The sequence below is a fragment of the Phocoena phocoena genome, chromosome 20 (genome assembly GCF_963924675.1).
Source record: "Phocoena phocoena chromosome 20, mPhoPho1.1, whole genome shotgun sequence".
Classification (NCBI taxonomy): Eukaryota; Metazoa; Chordata; class Mammalia; order Artiodactyla; family Phocoenidae; genus Phocoena; species Phocoena phocoena.
Genome location: NC_089238.1, coordinates 6941655 through 6962357, shown reverse-complemented (window position 1 = coordinate 6962357; position 20703 = coordinate 6941655). Strand labels below are relative to the sequence as shown.

General features: G+C 51.5%; 1 protein-coding gene across 1 annotated transcript; it reads left to right on the top strand.

Annotated features, from left to right (window-relative positions):
- The first annotated feature begins 219 nt into the window (after positions 1-219).
- On the top strand, positions 220-20247 carry CPT1C (carnitine palmitoyltransferase 1C). Its single transcript, XM_065898431.1, has 19 exons — positions 220-448; positions 1129-1283; positions 6331-6470; positions 7700-7871; positions 8003-8104; positions 8187-8324; positions 12736-12813; positions 13048-13155; positions 13260-13344; positions 13781-13976; positions 14091-14273; positions 14973-15078; positions 16784-16900; positions 17613-17777; positions 18021-18155; positions 18773-18925; positions 19383-19496; positions 19617-19709; positions 19934-20247. Exons 2-19 carry the CDS (start codon positions 1143-1145, stop codon positions 20111-20113), a joined length of 2406 nt encoding a protein of 801 aa, XP_065754503.1. The 5' UTR covers positions 220-448; positions 1129-1142; the 3' UTR covers positions 20114-20247.
- Positions 20248-20703: the final 456 nt, after the last annotated feature.

Sequence of the window (20703 nt, the reverse complement as noted above, 5' to 3'; positions counted from 1 at the left end):
TGGAGAGTCGAAGAAACTGGGGTTCGGAGGAGAAGTGCTGCGTAGAACGGGGAAGGCCCAATGGTGGAGAAATCAGGCGGGTAGGAGTCTGTGGGCTGGGAATCGAAAGGACGGAGGGGATTGGACGCTGGGATTCGAAGGGGGCGGGAACTGAGCGCGCGGATTGGGAGGGGGCGGGGATAGAAGATTGGAAGGGGGCGGGGTTAAAACCTGGGACTTGAATACCCGGCGAGGCACCCGTTAGACAGAAATCCGGGTTCCTGGATGTTGGATAGTTGGAGGCGGACAGGTGCTCCGGAGGCCCATCGACCAAGTCTTGGACTCATAGTCACTGGGATTGGGCATGTGCAAGTGGGAGGCTTGAGTCCGGCGCTCTAAATCGGGGGTCGGGGGGGTGTACTCGGGCTTGGTCTCCAGGATCCGATCGGCGGACCCCTGACTCAGCGTGGTAAGTGCCGGACTGGAGGGGCCCGAGCTCCTGCGGGGGCTGGAGGATTGTGTCTTGGGTTGGGAGTGCGGGCCTCTCCATCACTTGTCCTCGACGCTCGCCTCTGCTCTCAGCCTCAGCATCCCTGCCCGCGAGGCATGCGCAGTAGGGTGCTTCCCCCCCGCATCCCCTTCAGCCCGGGGGCGGGGGGAGGGGACGCTGGGCTACCCCAGAGCGTATGAATTTATAGAGAACCCCCACCCAAATCCCCCCTCACTCCCACCCCCCAGCCCCAGCCTTGGAATGGGAAGCGGAAATGGAGTGGACAATGCCAACGTCCGGCAGGTGTTCATTTCAAATGGCTTTGGGACTAATGTTTTTCCCGAGATCCCGCAACTCACCCTGGACCGGTTTCCCGCCCCGAACCCCGAATCTTGAAAGGCCCTTGCGGGGGGGGTCACTGTCCCCGCACCATGTTCTCAGAATAGCCGCAAAAGGGCTATTATCCCACAAATTATCCCTCCTGCCTTTCTGTGCGTTCACAGAGGTCCCCAACTGAAGTCCTCCCGATACCGGAGTCTTCGGCCAGGACCCTCAAGACCCCTCAGGTGGTTAGGGAAGGGTGAGCTGGCGTCCTATATCCCTGGGTCTGCGGAGAAGGGGCTGGGTGTCTGGAGAATGACCCTCTGTCCTCCTCCCAGGGCTGTAGCGTGACATGGCTGAAGCGCACCAGGCCGTGGGCTTCCGACCCTCGCTGACTTCGGACGCGGGAGAAGTGGAGCTCAGTGCCCCGATGTTGCAGGAGATCTACCTCTCCGGACTGCGCTCTTGGAAAAGGCATCTGTCCCGTTTCTGGGTGAGGAGGGCTGCGGCTTGGTTTCCTTCCGGGAATCCAGTTACCTGCTTCCGGGATGCCTGAGGCTCCCTTCCGGCATCCTGGTGGTCCCACTTCTGGGATCCTGTCACCCGTTCTGGGAATTTTGGTACCTACTTCAGGACCCCTTAAAGCCATTTCCGGGTTCTCTTTGGCTCACTTCCGGGATCCTCAACCTCACCTACTGGGAACTGCCATTTACCTCTTGTACCCACTTCCTGGAAGCCCTTCCCACTCTCCCCACACCCACAAACACAACTTTCACTCCACTTTCTGGAACTCAGTCCCCTTATCGTTCCCTTTCATCTCTACCTCTAAACGAGGTGCTTCCGATTCCAGAACCCCATGGGCTGATCAACATCTTGGGTAGCCCACACCCCAATCCTGAAGGCCCCCCTTTGCCATAGTCCTTACCCACTGGGTCTGAGAGGCCCCTCCTTGCCCCTGCTGTGAACCTCCAGTACCCTCTCCAGTATGTGGCGCACCCTCCCTACAGTTCTGAGATGTGAACCTCCACTGTCTGTATCGTCTAGTTACCCATCACCACAAACCCTGCTGCCCCAGCTCTAGAAAAGACAAACTCCTTGCCCTAGAATGCCCACATCTACCCAGGGCCCACCCAGGTCAGCCCGAGACTCCCTGGTTCTAGAACTCTGGCGCCATCTACGTATGGAGTCTCCCTGCTGGTCACACCCTCTTTCTGTGAACACAGGTCTTGAACACCTATGGGGTCTGCCAGGACTGAGTTTGAATCCTGGCTCTGCCACTGACTAGCTCTGTGGCCTTGGGCAAGCGCGTTGCTCTGAGACTCAGGTTCCCCACATGTGAAACAGGAGTGATGGTAGCACCTCCCTCACAGGACAGTTTCGAGGATTAAACAAATTCTTACATGTAAGCACTGAGCCAAGTGCTTGGCCCATGGCAAGTGCTGAGTAAGTGTTAGCTTTAGATTATAATATTGTTCGTCATTTACCAAATATCTGTGGAGCATCTGTTAAGCGCCTGGCACTGTTTGGAGCACTGGGGACACGGCAGGGAGCAAGACGGACAGATCTGCCCTCATGGAGCTCTTGATCAAGCTGGAGGAGAAGGCAATAAAGAAGATAAACAAGCAAACCATAGAGTATTTTAGGTGGTGACGTGCTATGGAGGAAGATAAAGCAGGCAGGGAAGAGGGAGCATGGAGGTGTTATAATAAAACCAGGGGGCAGCCCAGGAGGATCTCTGGAAGCTGAGACATTTGAGCAGGGTGGATCACACTTCTGTGGCCATATTGGTTGTTAAAATGGTTATTAAAATAGAGGTGTATCTGCTCCAGTGAATAAATAGCCACTAACCCAAACTCCCAGAGAGACCCCGCCCCTGGAACCCCCTGCACCTCAGGCCAACCCAGCAGCTAAAATGTTAGCCTGTGGTTAAATACACACATTTATATATATACACATAAATAGACATTTCAACTAAGATCTAATTATATACAGAAAAATGCACAGATTGTTTTTAAGTGTACAGTCCTTGAATTTTGTAATATCTTTGTAACCTGTATAATACCTGTGTAACCAACTCCCCATCAAGACAGCACTGCCATCATTCTAGGATGTTCCTTCAAGCTCCTTTCCAGCCAGCACTCCCTACCTCACCCTCACTGCAAGGCAACCACTGTTCTGATTTCTATGCTTATAGACAGATTTGGACGGGTGTTGCTGTGTCGAATATTTTGACTGTCACCCCTGTATTTGAGTCACCTCTGAAGCTCTTTTCTGACTCATGTCACCTGTTGCAAATGGCCCCCACCAGATCCTCATATTAGTATTAATTGATAATTGTAATAATGACAACTCTTGCCTTTCTATCACATAGCTGCCTCTCTCCCTGATGGTCACGTGGAGCTCTCACATCCTTCCTCTCCAGTCTGGGACCCCAGGAACCACCCTGAAGCCGTAGCTCCTGGAACTTGGTCCCAAGATGGGGGCTGTGCCATCAGCAATGCCAGAGCTGTAATTCCATAGACTCATTGCTAAACCTTACTTTCTTTTCTTTTTTAAAAATTTATTTATTTTATTTATTTATTTTTGGTTGCGTTGGGTCTTTGTTGTTGCGTGCGGGCTTTCTCTAGTTGCGGTGAGCAGGGGCTACTCTTCATTGCAGTGCATGGGCTTATTTTGGTGGCTTTTCTTGTTGCGGAGCACGGGCTCTAGGCATGCGGGCTTCAGTAGTTGTGGCACGCAGGCTCAGTAGTTGTGGTGCACGGTCTTAGTTGCTCTGTGGCATGTGGGATCTTCCTGGACCAGGGCTCGAACCCGTGTCCCCTGCATTGGCAGGCGGATTCTTAACCACTGCGCCACCAGGGAAGCCCTAAACCCTACTTTCTTCACTTAAAAAATGGGAACCTTGACAGTCCCTGCCTCAAGGGATTGTTGTAAGCATTAGTTGTCTTAGCAGAAGGCCTGGCTCACAGAAGTGACCACTCCAGCATCGCGATTCTTGTCTTACATGCCACATAGGTGCTGTGTAGCCTCCAGCATGTTAGTAACTTCTCTGAGCTTCTGCTTTCTCATTTCTAAAATCAGACTAGGTAGTAATGTGTCTCAGGCTCAGTACCAACCAAGCCCTTTGACTCTGTTGCTCATCTGGTCCTCATCAGGGCTTTTTGTTTTTGGCTGTGCCACGCGGCTTGTGGGGTCTTAGTTCCCCAACCAGGGATCGAACCCGCGCTCCCTGCAGTGGAAGCATGGAGTCTTAACCTCTGGACTGCCAGGGAAGTCCCATTAGGGCCTTCTAAGGTAAGCCTATCATTAGTCCGATTTTACAGATGGGGAAACAGAAGCCCAGAGAGGTGCTTTCACTTTTCCCAGGTCACACAGCTGCTAAGATGCAGAAGTAGAGGCAGAGCTAGAATTAGCAGTCTGGCTCTGGAGTCCATGCTGAGGCCCCACTATCCTGGGGTGCACTATCCTGGGGTGCTTTTCTAGAATGTGATCTCAATATCTATGCCAAAAGAGCTGTTGCGAATTATGTGCAGTGGGTCACTTGGGCCAAGCATATGGCACGGCATCCGGCACTTAGTGGGTGGTTCATTGGCAGGAGATTTGAGTGTCATCTGAAATCATTTCCAAATGAATATGAAATTCTGAGATACGGCAGACTTCAGAGTTCGGTACCTTGTGGTTCATCCTGGTGCATTAGGGTCACAAGGCATCCCGGATGGTTTAAGTGATTGACAGTGGACCCTGGAGCCAGGGAACCTGGGTTCAAATCCTACCTCCACCACTTCCTGGCCATGTGGCCTTCAACAAGTTCTTCAAACTTCCTATCTCCTCAGTTTCCTCACCCATATGATGAAGATAATAATAATTTCTATCTTACTGAGTGACAGGGGAACGAGATAATTTAATGACGCTCCTTGTACTTGGGAAGTGCTATGGAGACATTTCCTGTTATTAGGATGCCCCTGTTCTATTGCAATACAGAGCCCTAGATAGAAGAACTGAAAATTTCTTTTAAAAAAAATTAAACAACAAAAATAACCACATTTGCCAGTAACCTTTTCCTGCCAAGCCAAAGGGAGACTGCCAAGTAACTACATCTCCAGTGAGAAGTAGCTTAGCAACAGAGGGGATCATCATAATAATTACTGAGGACCTACAGTGTGCCTGGCTATGAGCTATGCAATTTACCATTCTGCTCCCCCCACCCCGAGCCCTCTGCTTTATTTTTCTCCATAGCACCTCTCGTCATTCGACCCACTTCACTAAAGCCTTTACTTATGTAGGTATTGTCTCTATCCCCCATGAGAGCAGGAATCTTGCTGTCTTGTCACTGTTGTTGGACTGCAGTAAGCATTTGTGGAATATTTCCTCATCCAGCCCTTGTGACAGCCCTATGAGCCAAGTACTGGGATTGTTCCCATTCTACAGATGAGGAAACTGAGACAGAGAGGTAAAGTCACTTGCTTGCGGTCACTCTACTAGATAGTGACAGAGCAGAGATCTGAACGCAGAGGGTGGGGACTCCAGAGCCCAAGGTCTAAACCATGATCTCTGAGGCCTTCTTGGCTATTAAAATGTGGGAAGAGGAGAGGGAGTGGTTTCTTGAGCCCTGGTGGTGATACCAAAACCAACAGCAGCTCTTATCCTGGCTTAACCATGCTCTCTGTGTGACTTTGAACCTACGTGTTTTCTTTTGTAAAAAGAGAACATCTTAGTACCTACTTCACGGGGTTGTTGGGAGTTAATTAAAGAGTTAAGCCTTGCAAATGGCACCTGGCATGTAGTAAGTGCTCATTAAATGTTAGTCAACTCTTGGGGCTTCCCTGGTGGCGCAGTGGTTAAGGATCCGCCTGCCAATGCAGGGGACACGGGTTCGAGCCCTGGCCCAGGAAGATCCCACATGCCGTGGAGCAGCTAAGCCCGTGAGCCACAACTACTGAGTCTGCGCTCTAGAGCCCACGAGCCACAGCTACTGAAGCCAGCGCGCCTAGAGCCCGTGCTCCTCAGCAAGAGAAGCCACCACAATGAGAAGCCCGCGCACCACAACGAAGAGCAGCCCCCGCTCGCCGCAGCTAGAGAAAGCCTGCAGGCAGCAACAAAGACCCAACGCAGCCAAAGATAAATAAATAAATACTTAAAAGGAAATGTTAGTCAACTCTAGCATGCTTCCCTGGGAGTCTGATTAGTTACCCAACACTTTCATTCATTCCTCAGTCATCCCATGGCCAGCTCCTGAGCTCTGGACCCTGCTGTATAGGGGATACCAGTTTGCTTTTTTGACAGTTTCACCTTCGGGGTCCTGCCTGGGAGTAACCTCTCCTCCAGGAAGCCCTCCCTGACTCCTTCAGGCTGAGCAACGTGCCCTATCCTATCGCCATTAGTACTCACTTCATTCTGGTCTGACCTCCCTGGGGGCAAGACCCAGATGTGTCTGTTCCCCACGGCGTCTGGTACAGCCAGCTCAGTGCTGAATCAACATCTAAGAATGGTGCTGAGCAGATGGGATAATTGATTGAATAGGTGCCCTTTCCTCTCCGCAGAACGATTTTCTCACAGGTGTGTTCCCTGCTAGCCCCCTCAGCTGGCTGTTCCTCTTCAGTGCAATCCAGCTTGCCTGGTTCCTCCAGCTGGATCCTTCCTTAGGACTGATGGAGAAAATCAAAGAGTTGCTGCCAGACTGGTGAGGTCTCCCACTTCAGCCCAGTAACCTCCTAATCCCTTTCCCTCCACCCAGTAAGTTTCTCTATCAGCATGTATGCCCCTTAAAGAAAAGTAACCCTTGAGACTTACTTGGGGTCAGATAAATAAAGGTACAGACTCAAGTAAAAGGAGGTGATTTCCTCTCTTGTCTCTGTACATTTTCCAACCTGGCTGCTTCTTGCTAAAGGGGATGGTGGCAAACTAGACAATATCCAGTTATGGTTATATATACTAATGGAAGTATGAACTCTGCTAATCGACAGTTGTGTAGTCTTGGGCAAGAGAGCTCACCATTCTTGGTGTCAGGGTCTTCACCTGTAATGTGGGAATAATAATAATTGCTTCTTAGGGTGGTTGGAGTAATTAAACAAAATCACGCATGTGGAATATTCAGTACATTACTAGGAGGTTATTAAATAGGAGTGGTTGAATTACTATAGTTGTTGGGGAAGGTTTGGAAACCAGATGTGGGTGAAGTGGCAGGTTCTAACTCTTGGATTAGTCCTCCTGGGGAAGAAGGTTCAAACTTTGTGCAGAGGGCCTCAAAGGGCAGATCCAGGATCAGACATAGAAATTTCTAGGAAGGCTAGATTTACCCACAGAGGGGAAGTGGCTTGCCCCGAGTCCTCCAGGTGGGATTTGCTCACAGCCTGTCTGATTGCAACTTTGCAAACATGTTGATTTACTGTATCTTTAGGCCAGCATTTCCTGAACTTGAGTTTGTATTGAAGTCACCTGGGAGGCTTGTTACAACACTGATTGCTAGCCTGAACGCCAAGAGATGGAGATCATGGGGCCCAGAAATTTGCATTTCTAACAAGCTCCCAGGTGGTCCTGATGCTGCTGGTCCAAGGGCCACACATTGAGAACCACTGCCTTACAGTGTAATTTGATCTGGTATATTTCACTAGAAATACCAGCTCTTATTTGTTAAGCACCCGCCAATTTCCATGGGAAGTGATTTTAGAAGCTTGGTGTCTCCGCAGTCCTGGGAGGAGATGGTGGGTGTACCGAGAAAAAATCACACCTAGCAAATGAGGAAACTGGACTTTTTCTGACCAACTCTAATGCTACAGGATATTCCTCCAACAGCTAAAAGATCAGAGTCAGTGTTAGGAACGGCAGGCGCTGGGTGGGGCTGGAGGCGAGGGGTGTTCTGAGGCCAGGAGACCCAGGCCTATACTCTTTTTCTCTACCCGCCCACCCCAGGGGTGGACAGCATCACAGGCTTCGGGGGGTCCTGGCGGCCGCGCTGTTTGCTTCGTGTCTGTGGGGAGCTCTGATCTTCACGCTTCATGTGGCCCTGAGGCTACTTCTGTCCTACCACGGCTGGCTCCTCCAACCCCACGGAGCCATGTCCTCACGCACCAAGACCTGGCTGGTATGCGAGGGGCAGAGCCCTGCTCAAACTCTCTCTGCCCAATTCTCTCTGTGGGTTGCCACCCCGCTACCCCCGACACCTGGCTGCCGGGCTGCAGTGAGGAGTTTAATGAACCACTAATTTTCCGCCAGGCCCTGGTTCGCATCTTCTCCGGCCGCCGCCCAATGCTCTTCAGTTACCAACGCTCCCTGCCGCGTCAGCCTGTGCCCTCCGTGCAGGACACTGTGCGCAAGGTGGGCCAGGTACCCGGGGATGGGGCGGGAGGCTGCTGAGCAGTGGGGTGTGACCTGCCGTCTTCCCCTCCTTGCCCCTCAGTATCTGGAGTCTGTCCGACCCGTCCTCTCCGACGAGGACTTCGACTGGACCGCGGCCCTGGCACGGGAATTCCTGAGGCTTCAGGCGTCACTGCTGCAGTGGTACCTTCAGCTCAAGTCCTGGTGGGCGTCCAATTATGTGAGTACAGCATCCTGTAGGCAAAGGTTCTGAGCCGGCCCTCCTAACCCTGCCAGTTTTTCGCCCCGCCCCCCGCCCCGCCCCCCGCCCCGCCCACAACTCCCAGGCCCAGCGGAGATTGGAGCTTCACTCCAGACGTGAGAACATTCTGAGCCCCGCCCCCACGCTCCAATATTTTAAGCCCAGCCCCAGATGGATCCAATATTCTGAGCTCCTCCCTCCTCTCCCATATTCTGGAACCCGTCCATCCTGTGCCAACATTTTTGAGCCCTGTCCCCCCATGCTCCCGCATTCTGAGCCCGGCTCTTCAATAATCTAAGCTCCGCCTCCGGGGTCCGCCCACATCCAGAGCTCCGCCCCCAACCCTCCAATATTTAAACCAGAATTCCGGGCCCCTTTCAACATTTCAGCCCCTCCTCTGGCCTGCTGAGTCTCTAAGCCCCGCCCCCAGTTCTTGTTTCCTCTCCCCTGTCTGGGCAAAGACGCCAAACGGGCTTCTACTATGATTTCAGGAGCTAGAGCCCTAGAACGCAGTCTGAGTTGAGATCCTTGGGAAACCGAGGCATAGAACCAGTAAGCGAGTCACCCTGTAAGCGGCTTCCAGGCCTCCCATTCCGTAGGAAGCCACAAATACCTGTCAGGCAGCATGTGATGAGGTGGAGGTAGGAAGAAGAGACAGATGTATCACTTTTTTAGATTTCACATATAAGTGATACCATATAATATTTGTCTTTCTTTGACTTACTTCACTTAGTATGATAATCTCTAAGTCCATCCATGTTGTGCAAATGGCAATATTTCATTCTTTTTATGCAAGCCTTAGTGGGTTTTTTTCCATAAATTTATTTTATTTTTGGCTGCTTTGGTTCTTTGTTGCTGTGCACGGCTTTCTCTAGTTGCGGCCAGCAGGGGCTACTCTTCGTTGAGGTGCGCGGGCTTCTCACTGCGGTGGTTTCTCCTGTTGTGGAGCACTGGCTCTAGGCGCGCAGGCTTCAGTAGTTGTGTCATGCAGGCTCAGTAGTTGTGGCTCGCAGGCTGTAGAACGCAGGCTCAGTAGTTGTGGCGCACGGGCCCAGTTGCTCGGCGGTATGTGGGATCTTTCCAGACCAGGGCTCGAACCCGTGTCCCCTCCATTGGCAGGAAGATTCTTAACCACTGTGCCAACAGGGAAGCCCAACAAGCCTTAGTTTTAAGGTTTTTTTTTTTTTTCCCTTCATGCTCTTGGACCAGATTCTGCTCTTTAAAAATATATATATATACACATATAAATAATAGAGCAATTATATAATATATAAATTATATAAACATGTGTTGTTTATTATATATAAATAATGTATATACACACCATATTATATATATTTCATTGTACCTCTAAGGCACTGCCAGTTATAACATACACCATTATCTTATGGACAACTAAGGGAAAATAACTAAAGTCTAACACAGTGCTTTCTTATCACTTATAATATAGGTCGATCCTCATTATTCATGCATTCTGTATTTGCGGATTTGCTGACTTGCTAAAATGTATTTGTAACCCCATATCAGTATTCATGGCACTTTCATAGTCATTCACGGACATGCGCAGGATGGCAAAAATTTTGGCTTGCCCGACGCGCACATTCCCAGCTGAGATGGAACAGGGCTGGAAGGAACCTGACCCTGATTTCCCCTTGGAACAATGGCTCAGTGTTCGCTAATCAGCGTTCACTGCCACTTTACAGGACATAATGACCGCGAGTGATAAGAATCAACTGTATACATTAAAACAGCTCAGGCTTACTTAGACATAGATTTGTATCAACTATCACTCCCAAGCAAGCTCAGAAAAACGGAAATGTAAATTGTAATAAATTGGCTTAAGCATCCCTAAGACTTTCACGCTCAGAATCCATCTCTTCTCAATTGCTTTTTGACTCCGACTTGTCCGTATCTTCCTACTTTCCGCACAGCTTCATCCTCTGTATCGTCAGGAATACGGTAAGAACCTTGACAATGTAGCATTTCCTGAAAGATCCTATGATGTACCTAAAGCCATTGGTGCAGTGCACTAAAGTGGCCTTTATTAAAACCAGATTAATTTTTGCTTTGCTTTGGAGATTTTTTTTTTCTTTCTTTTTTTTTTTTTTTTTTTTCCTTTGGAGATTTTCTGATTCACCGCCACCTCCCCAACGCCCCTACTGCCCCACCCCTCCCCGACCTCCCATCCCAACAGTTGGGTTCCTGGAAGTTAAAATCTTGCTCCACAATTATCTCTAGGATTTTCTTCTGAGTCACAGACTTTAGCAAGCTTTGATGCTGGTGAGGCTTTTCTTTGAAAAAAATGGTACATGATATGCATATAATGTTACAAATTATTTATTTATTTATTTATTTATTTTTGGCCAGGCCACAGGGGCATGCAGGATCTTAGTTCCCGACCAGGGATTGAACCCATGCCCCCTGCAGTGGAAGTGCAGAGCCCTAACCACTGGACAGCCAGGGAATTCCTAGTATTGTAAAATACACAAATCTTACATGTACAGCTTAATGAAGTTTTATGTATGCATATAACCAGATAACCCCTGGCTAGGTCAATATATCGAACTTTTCTACCGTTCGCTGGAAACTTATGGATTTTTCCAGAAGGTGTTGCACATTTCCGGGGAATGACAACTACATCCTGCCTAGTCTAAGTGTAAGGAAGTGTAGGATGCCATGAACTTTAAGACGCAAGCAAACATGTATGTCTTCATAAATTCTACGCGATTCTATGACATAGAAGAAAGAAAAACATCTAGAAAACATTCAAGTCCTCTCTGACTACCTCCCTTTAATTCTTGTTTCTCCCACCATCGCCTGTGAGAAACACTTTGGTCAGAGTCTTTTCTGAGTGTATATATACATATATTTATACCCAGGGAGATATATACATATATTTAAGTATATAATTTTTATTTATAACATATAATTTTAAAGTATTTAGTAATAGGTTATATATCATAACACATTAATATTTAATATTATATATAAAACAAATATCATATATAATTTTAATTGTGATTAAAATATACATAATATATTGGGCTTCCCTGGTGGCGCAGTGGTTGAGAGTCCACCTGCCAATGCAGGGGTCAGGGGTTCGTGCCCTGGTCCGGGAAGATCCCACATGCCGCGGAGCGGCTGGGCCCGTGAGCCATGGCCGCTGAGCCTGCGCGTCCGGAGCCTGTCCTCCGCAACGGGAGAGGCCACAACAGTGAGTGGCCCATGTACCGCAAAATAAAATAAAATAAAATAAAATAAAATATACATAATATAAAATTTGTCACTGTAACCATTTTTCAGTGTACAATTCAGTGGTCCTAAGTACAGTCACAGCGTTGTGTAACCATCACTACTATCTCTCTCTAGAACTTTTTCATCATCCCAAACAGAAACTCCGTGTCCACTAAGCAGAATCTCCCTATTCTCACTTCCCCAAAGCCCCAGGCAACCTCTGTTCTACTTTGTCTCTCCGAATTGGCTTATTTTAGATTTTTCATAGAAATGGAATCATACACTATTTGTCCTTTTGTGCCTGAGTCATTTCACTTAGCATAATGTTTTCGTTGTAGCCCCGAAGACTTAGAACTTCATTCCTTTTTATATTAACATTCCATCATATGGATAGACCACATTTTGGTTGTCTATTCATCCACTTGGTGAACAGGTTGGGCCTTAGTAGTATTTTTTTAAATAAAATGGGATAGTTTCATATATCTTGTTGTGTGCCTAGCCTTTTTCACTCTGCAGCCTGTCTTGGTGCTCATTCTCTGTCAGTAATGTAGATGTAACTTTTTTAAAAATTAATTAATTAATTTATTTTTGGCTGCGTTGGGTCTTCGTTGCTGCACGCGGGCTTTCTCTAGTTGCTGTGACCCGGGGCTACTCTTCATTGCGGTGCGTGGGCTTCTCATTGCGGTGGCTTCTCTTGTTGCAGAGCATGGGCTCTAGGCGCGTGTGCTTCAGTAGTTGTGGCACGCGGGCTCAGTAGTTGTGGCTCACAGGCTCTAGAGTGGAGGCTCAGTAGTTGTGGCGCACGGGCTCAGTTGCTCCACGGCATGTGGGAATCTTCGCGGACCAGGGCTCGAACCTGTGTCCTCTGCATTGGCAGGCGGATTCTTAACCACTGCGCCACCAGGGAAGCCCAGATGTAACTTATTTTTAACAGCTGTGAAGTGTTCCATAACACGAGGGTTACATGGTTTAGCTAACTGATCCCCCATCGATGGACTTCTAGGTTATTGCTAGTTATTGATCTTGATGCCTCCTTCATTGAGCTCCACCCTCCCTATTTGCCATAGCAAAGTCTTGGAGGGCTCCCCTCCCCCACTCACCCCCCATACCTTGACCCCAGACACCGCAGCTGTGTGTCTCTCTGACCCACTCTTAGGTCAGTGACTGGTGGGAAGAATTTGTGTACCTGCGCTCCCGGAACTCACTGATGGTGAATAGCAACTATTATATGATGGTGAGAAGGGGAGAAGGAGGTTAGGCACCGGGCCGGGGATGGGGTTCATAGTTCCTGGGGTCTAGGGTTGGGGTGTCTGGGTAGAATGTGGGGTTTAGGGTCAGTGACCTCAATCACAATCTGGATTTCACCATCCTGCCTCTGTTGGGATCAAGACCTGTGTTTGGGGTCAGTGCCCCCATCAGAGGCAAACCTGACCCCAGGCGTTTTGCTATCCCCTGGACCGGCCCGCAGGACTTCCTGTATGTCACGCCCACTCCCGTGCAGGCCGCCCGTGCTGGGAACGCGGTCCACGCCCTCCTCCTGTACCGCCACCGCCTGAACCGACAGGAGATCCTGCCGGTAAGAGGGCTGCCCCCGCGGGCTGGGGACAGAGGCTGTGGTCCTGAGACCATGAGGCCACATGGGTCCTGGGAAGCAGTTCATGGGCCCATGACCTCCTGCAGACTTTGCTGATGGGAATGCGGCCCTTGTGCTCTGCCCAGTATGAGAAGATATTCAACACCACGCGAATTCCCGGGGTCCACAAAGGTGAGCCCCCTCTCCCCTCCTCACTGATAGAGGCAGAACAGTGTAGTGGCTAAGAGCACGCTCTCTGGAGCTAGCCTGCCTGGGTTCAAATACCAGCTCTGTAACTCCCAAGCTGTGTGACCTTGGGCAAATTATTACCCTCTCTGAGCTTCAGTTTCCTCTTCTCTAAAATGGGGTAATAAGGGTACCTAGGGTGGTGAGGATTAAAGGAGTGTGTCAGACAGTGCAAGCCACTTGGTAAAGTGCCTAATAAAGGTCGTTATTCTTTATTTTGGGGGGGGTATAACTGCTTTACAATGTTGTATTAGTTTCTGCTGTACAGTAAAGTGAATCAGCTATATGTATACATATATCCCCTTCCTCTTGGACCTCCGCCCCCATTCCACGCATCTAGGTCATCACAGACCACGTTATTCTTATAATGTATCACCCCTAGACCACATCCGCCACCTCCGGGACAGCAGACACGTGGCCGTCTTCCACCGGGGCCGATTCTTCCGCCTGGGGACCCACACCCAAAGCGGCCTGCTTTCCCCGCGGGCCCTGGAGCAGCAGTTCCAGCGAATCCTGGACGACCCCTCTCCTGCCTGCCCCCACGAGGAGCATCTGGCGGCCTTGACGGCTGCTCCAAGGTGAGGGTCACAGATCTGGGGGCCCGGAGGTCCAGCCAGCATCTTGAGGCTGCAGGCTGGGTGGAGTCTGGGCAGGGTAGAGAGTCAGCCGGAACTCAGGCACTCCCCCGACAGGGACATGTGGGCCCAGGTGCGGAGGTCCCTGAAGACCCAGGCCCAGGAGGCCCTGGAGGCCGTCGAAGGGGCTGCTTTCTTTGTATCACTCGACTCTGAGCCCGCGGGGCTCACCAGGGAGGACCCCGCAGCTTCCTTAGATGCCTACGCCCACGCCCTGCTGGCCGGTAGGGGCCACGACCGGTGAGTCAGCCTGGGGATTTGGACCCCACCCCACTTGTGACCCCAGACCCAATGCATTGAGACCTGGGGACCTCTGAAGCAGATAACCGCTAGACCTGGGACCCCAGATCCAGAACCACAGATCTAAGGACCACCAAACCCCTGACCTGGACCCTCAGACCTTGAGAAACTCTAGACCTGCGACTCCAGACTCAGAATCTCAGACCCAGTGACCCCAGATATGAGGATTAACAAATGCCAAACCTGGGACCCCTAGACCCAGAGACATGCAGCTAGACCCCAAGCCTGGGGACCTCAGACTCAGAACTGCAAACTATGGAATCCTCAGACCTTAATGCAGGCACCCCAAACCCAGGACCTCACACCTGGGACCCCGCCTACGTAGAGATCCTCAGACAACTTCCTTGATGCCCACCAGGCACCACTCTGATTTCTGAGGCCCCTGGGAGAGTCCGCCTAAGCTCTCAGCATCCGTAAACCCTGAACTTTTTTATCACATTCTTTCAAAAGCCCTGAACTCTCCAAACCTGAGACACATCTCAGAGACCATCAGTACCTCCACCTTCTTAGAGCTCCCCATACCAGGACCCCAGCCCAGATTCCTAGATCTCCCCACAGAAACCCCCTGAGTTCTCACAGAGAGCCCCCCGACGTCCCTCCTGGCCTCTTTGGTGAATACTCTGAACTCTCCCCCCGCAGCTGGTTTGACAAATCCTTCTCCTTAATCGTCTTCTCCAACGGGAAGTTGGGCCTCAGCGTGGAGCACTCGTGGGCTGACTGCCCCATCTCAGGACACATGTGGGAGGTATGGCAGCTGGCCGGCCCCACCCTGCGGGCTGCTTCCCCCCCCCCCCCGCCGCCCATCTCCAAAGACCTTCTTCTCCAGCGCCTTAAGGTCAGAGGAAAAACGGAGGCTCAGAGAGAGGCAGAGACCAGACCAGGGTTGCCCCGCAGCAAAAAAGGGTGTCTGGGATTATGACCTTTCTTTCTCTCTCTCTCTCTCTTTTTTTTTTTTTTTTTGCGATACGCTGGCCTCTCACTGTTGTGGCCTCTCCCGTTGCGGAGCACAGGCTCCGGACGCACAGGCTCAGCGGCCACAGGTCACAGGCCCAGCCGCTCCACGGCATGTGGGATCTTCCCGGACCGGGGCACGAACCCGTGTCCCCTGCATCGGCAGGCGGACTCTCAACCACTGCACCACCAGGGAAGCCCTCTCTCTCTTTTTTTTTGGAGGGCCGTGCCACATGGCTTGTGGGATCTGAGTTCCGCAATCAGGGATCGAACCCGGGCCCCAGCAGTGAAAGCACCGAGTCCTAACCACTGGACCACCAGGGAAGTCCCTATGACCTTTCTTTGATGAATGGGCATGTGGGGCTCAGAGAAGGGAAGTGATTTGCCCAGAGTCACAGAGCCAGAAGTTGCAGAGTGAGAATAAGAATCCAGAATGCTCTGAGACCAGAGTGTGACCAACCGTATCATACTCGCACTGGGTCAGACCTATCTCCCAGCTCTGGTTTGCTGTGTGACCTTCAGCAAGTTACTCCCCTCCTCTGAGCCTCAGTTTCTGCTTCATCAGGTGAAAAGGTTGGATTTTCTTTTATCTTTAAGCTCCACTCCAGTCCTGAGAACCTTAGCATCTCTCTTTTCTCTGTTTCACTTAGTACCTAAATCATAAGGGGTGGTGTCTGCACCCCACCGGTTTCCCAGTCTTCCGTGGTGTTGCATGAGGGGTTAGCTGGGATCCAGGGTGTGGATTAGGCATGTATGAGGGGAAGGGAGGTTGCTTCCAGATCTTGAGAGCAGCCCCAGGTAAGCACTGAGTCTTCTGTGCCTGTTTATTGTTTATAAAATGGGAATTTGCCTTTGATTATATTGGTAAATGACACTCTCAATTCAATTTAACCTCAGACCCTCAAGACACTGCCTGTCATCTGTCATCTCTGCATATTGACTTTGAACAAAGAGATGTCACATAGAGTAAGATAAAGAGAAATGGAAACTCTGAGGCATAAAGTGAGAGGTTCTTCTCCTCATTTAGTTCTAATGTCAAAATGTGGATCTTAATCCCTTCTTTCTAGGGAGAAATTAAGTGGGAGGCTGGCCCATAGTAGGTGCTCCATCAGGACTGATTTAAAACATTTAACCACCAGCAGGGCATGGGTACCACTCAATCAGAAGGAATGCTGAGCCCTAGAAGCCCATGCTATGCCCAGCTTTCTCTCTCCTGTCCTAGGATCATGGCGGGGGTTGTCTCGGGAGGGCTGGGGCAGCCATTGGTGGCTCTTTATCCGCCTGTCAGAAGTACAAGGGCAGTAAGCACTGAGTATTAGTGTTAGCCTTGCTCTCAATGAGTATGACCCCAAGAACCCACCTGTGACCATCAGACGTTTCTGTTTCTCAAGGATTGTCCCTGACCCCCTTAAGAAGGGACTTAAGAAAAGAGGTCCCTGGTTAGATGTCCCTTGGTCCAGAGGGAGGAAGGGACTCTGACAGCTTCCGTTTGTACACAGTTCACTCTGGCCACGGAATGCTTTCAGCTGGGCTACGCGGCCGATGGTCACTGCAAGGGGCACCCTGACCTCTCACTGCCCCAGCCCCAGCGGCTGCACTGGGACCTTCCAGACAAGGTTAGGCCTGGTTTCTAGGCCTCTCTTCCAGGTCCCCAAATTCCTGGCTTTGACTCTAACCTCATCCCCACTGCAATCTCAACTGAAAAATCAACCCCATCCCTAACCCAACACCAAACCCACACCCCATCCCCCAAAAAGCCCCAACCTCAAACCCCAACCCTATCTTCAGTCTAACCCCATCCCAACCACAACCCCAAATGCAAACCCACCCCATACTAACCCTCTTCCCACCACCCAACCCCACGCTCAACCCCAATCCCATCTCCATCCCCGATGTCAACTTAGTTCTATCCCCACTCAAACCCAACTTCATCTCCACACCAAACTCATCTCCATCCCCAACTCCACTGCTGTTCTTAAACTCAATTCCATCTCCAACCCTAACCCCATCCTCAACCCTAACTCCATCCCATACCCAACCCTAACCCATATCCCATCCTATACCCAGTCCCAACCCCATCCCCAGCTCCAATTCAGTCCTCATTTTCAACCCCATTCCCCATCCTATCCCTATCCCCAACCCCAAATCCTATCCTGACCTTCACTGCCAGCCCCATCTTTAGCCCTTCAGCTCCATTCCCTTCTTTGTCCCCTCTTCCATATTCCACCCCAACCTGACTCCGTTCCCATCACTTCTAGCCCCATTCCCAGCTCTGACCTACCCCTATCTGTAACCCCTGGCCATTCCTCCCTCCTCCTTCTCTGGCAGATCCATCTATCCATCTCTCTAGCCCTGAGGGGAGCCAAGACTTTGTCTGGAAACATCGACTGCCACGTCTTCCCCTTCTCCCACTTCGGCAAGAGCTTCATCAAACGCTGGCACCTCTCTTCAGACAGCTTCATCCAGATGGCCTTGCAGCTGGCCTACTTTCGGGTCAGTTGGGTTCCCGACCCCCACCCCCTCTCAGGACCTCAGTTCACCTGGGCCCCCAATACCCGCCGCATTGACCCCTTTAATGACTTCTCGGTTATTGCCATGGTGAGTCCGCCATCTTGATTTCTCTCTCCCAATCACATGTCCATGGGTAGGAGGAGCTGGAGGTCCAGACAGAGGGGGGTCGAGTCCGTGAAGACTTCCTGGGCCTAGCTGACAGGCTCCTCTCCTCCTTGTCCCCAGGACAGGGGTCAATTCTGCCTGACTTATGAGTCGACCATGACTCGCTTGTTCCTGGAAGGGCGGACAGAGACGGTGCGTTCTTGCACGAGGGAGGCCTGCAACTTTGTGAGAGCCATGGAGGACAAAGAGAAGACAGTGGGTGTGGGCCTCGTTTGAGGCTTCAGTCATTTCCACATACTCATTCATACATTTACGAACTTTTAAGGAGCACCTTCTCAGGTCCAAGCTCCGTGATGGGACAGGGGAGGAACCAAGCCTGGTCTCTGACCGCAAGGAGCTCACTGATGGGGGGAGACAGCTCAGCACAGTGTGATACGTGCTTTAATGGAGGTCACGCAGAGGGCACTGGGGGAGCACCTAAGAGGGAGCCCGGGTCTCTTTATTTAACCTCTGTGTGACCTTGTGCCTTTCATTTGTACCATTCTTCATGTTCCCTATATAACCTCTCTGCTCAGAACCCCCCAGGCACCTCTGTTCCCTCTCCCCCCAACTTACGAAGTATTATGGTTCAATGGAAGGAGTTTGGGCCCTAGAGTCAGACAGCCCTGGGAATCCACCTGATTCTGCCTTGCTGTGTGACCCGGGGCAAATGACTTCCCCTCTCTGTGCCTGTTTCCCTTCTGCAAAATAGAGTTGATATCTCTGCCTTGCAGGGATGTTGCAAGCTAGGTTGAGGCCGGGGGTGTGACAGGCCTCAGCAGTAAGCCCACTTCCTGTCTTTCCATGACCTGTGACCTCCCCGGGGACCCCAGGACCCACAGTGCCTCGCCCTGTTCCGCTTGGCGGTAGACAAGCACCAAGCTCTGCTGAAGGCAGCGATGAGTGGACAGGGGGTCGACCGCCACCTCTTTGCTCTCTACATCGTCTCCCAATTCCTCCACCTGCAGTCTCCCTTCCTGGACCAGGTTGGGGTGCAGGGAAAGGGTTAAAGAGGGAAGTGGCAAACCACTGGAGAAGGGAGGCACTTCCGGGAAAGGAGGGTGATGTTGGAAAAAGGAGGTATCAACAGAGGAGAGAGTTAGGGAGACCCGGGAAAGAAAGGGAGAGAGCGGAGAGGGAAAAGGGGGCCAGGAGAGAGGGGCGTGGTTATGGAAAGAAACGCGAGGGGCGTGGTCAGAGGACAGGGGCGGGGTCAGGGGTTGAAAGGGAGAGGGGCGTAGTTGGGGGAGGGGGGACAAGGAGAGAGGGCGGGTTCTGGGAGAAGGAAAGGGGTGTGGTCAAAAGGGAGAAGGGCAGAGGGGTGACGTCAGGAAGCGGAGGGGCAGAGCGGCGCAGATTTAAGGGAAATAGTTCAGCCAAGGCGGCGCGGACCTGCCGGTCAGTTTGTCTTTGTTGCACACGTGACCGACTTCTGTCCCTCAGGTTCACTCGGAGCAGTGGCAGCTGGCCACCAGCCAGATTCCTGTTCAGCAAATCCACCTGTTCGACGTCCACAGTTACCCCGACTATGTTTCCTCTGGTGGTGGATTCGGGCCTGTGAGTGGACCTGGGCCCTGAGGGAGGGAGGAGGGGGCTGGGCATCCGCACTCCTACCTAGCGGGGGGTGGGGAGGGGGACCGGGGGCTATGTTGTTGCCCTCACTCTGTCCCTGTCAAGGCTGATGACCATGGTTATGGTGTTTCCTACATCTTCATGGGGGATGATGTGATCACCTTCCACATCTCCAGCAAAAAATCAAGCACAAGAACGGTGAGACTAACCCACCCCCGCCCCTTCCTCCCTCAGGACTCCCACTTCCCTGCTCTCCTAGGAGCGCAGACTCCCATCTCCCGACCATCCCATGATCCAGGAGTCCTAATACCCAAACCCCTCACCCCTCAGACCCAGGAACGGGGACCCCAGACCTCTTGTTTCTCAGCCCCTGGGAGCTCCTCTCCCAGCTTCTCCTGGACGTGACACATCTCTCCTTCCAGGACTCCCACCGGCTGGGGCAGCACATCGAGGATGCATTGTTGGACGTGGCCGCCCTTTTCCAGGAGGGGCAGCGTCTTAAGCGCAGAGGGTTAGGGGAGGACGACTCGGGGCACAGCCGTGACTCTCTCCCCTGCCATACCAGGGGCTCCAGGGCACCCACGACAGCCACTAACTTTTGACACCTTCCAGAGGGGAGCTGGTCTCCCCAGGAACTAGGGGGAAGGTCTCTATGGCTGCGCTGGTGCAGGACAGAAGCAGCCTGTTTGGGTTTGGGAATCCCACATCCGGTCTAATAAAGATGTGTGTGCTGGGATGTGGTGTCTGCCGTGCTCTCGAGCTGGGCAGGGATGGGAGAGGTGAGGGTCAGGGTAGAGGAGGAGAAAAGTTCCCATCCATCTCCAGGCCCCACCATGAATTCCCGGTTACAATCACCACATCAGATATAACCCCCAACACCTGCCCAATTTACTGCATTTCCAGCTCTAGTCGCACCAAACCCAACCATTCGAAGCCCATCCCAGTCAAACAACCCCACGAGCTCTCATGAGCTCAGTTGCAACACCAACTGCCCGCCCTAAACTTTTTTTTTTTTTAATATTTTCTTGGCCAGGCTGCAGGGCATGTGGGGGCTTACTTCCCCGACCAGGGATCGAACCTGCGCCCCTTGCATTGGAAGTGCAGAGTCTTAACCACTAGACCACCAGGGAAGTCCCTGCCCACCCTAAACTTAAAGGTTGACATCTCCTAAATGAATCCCCCAGGATTCTTA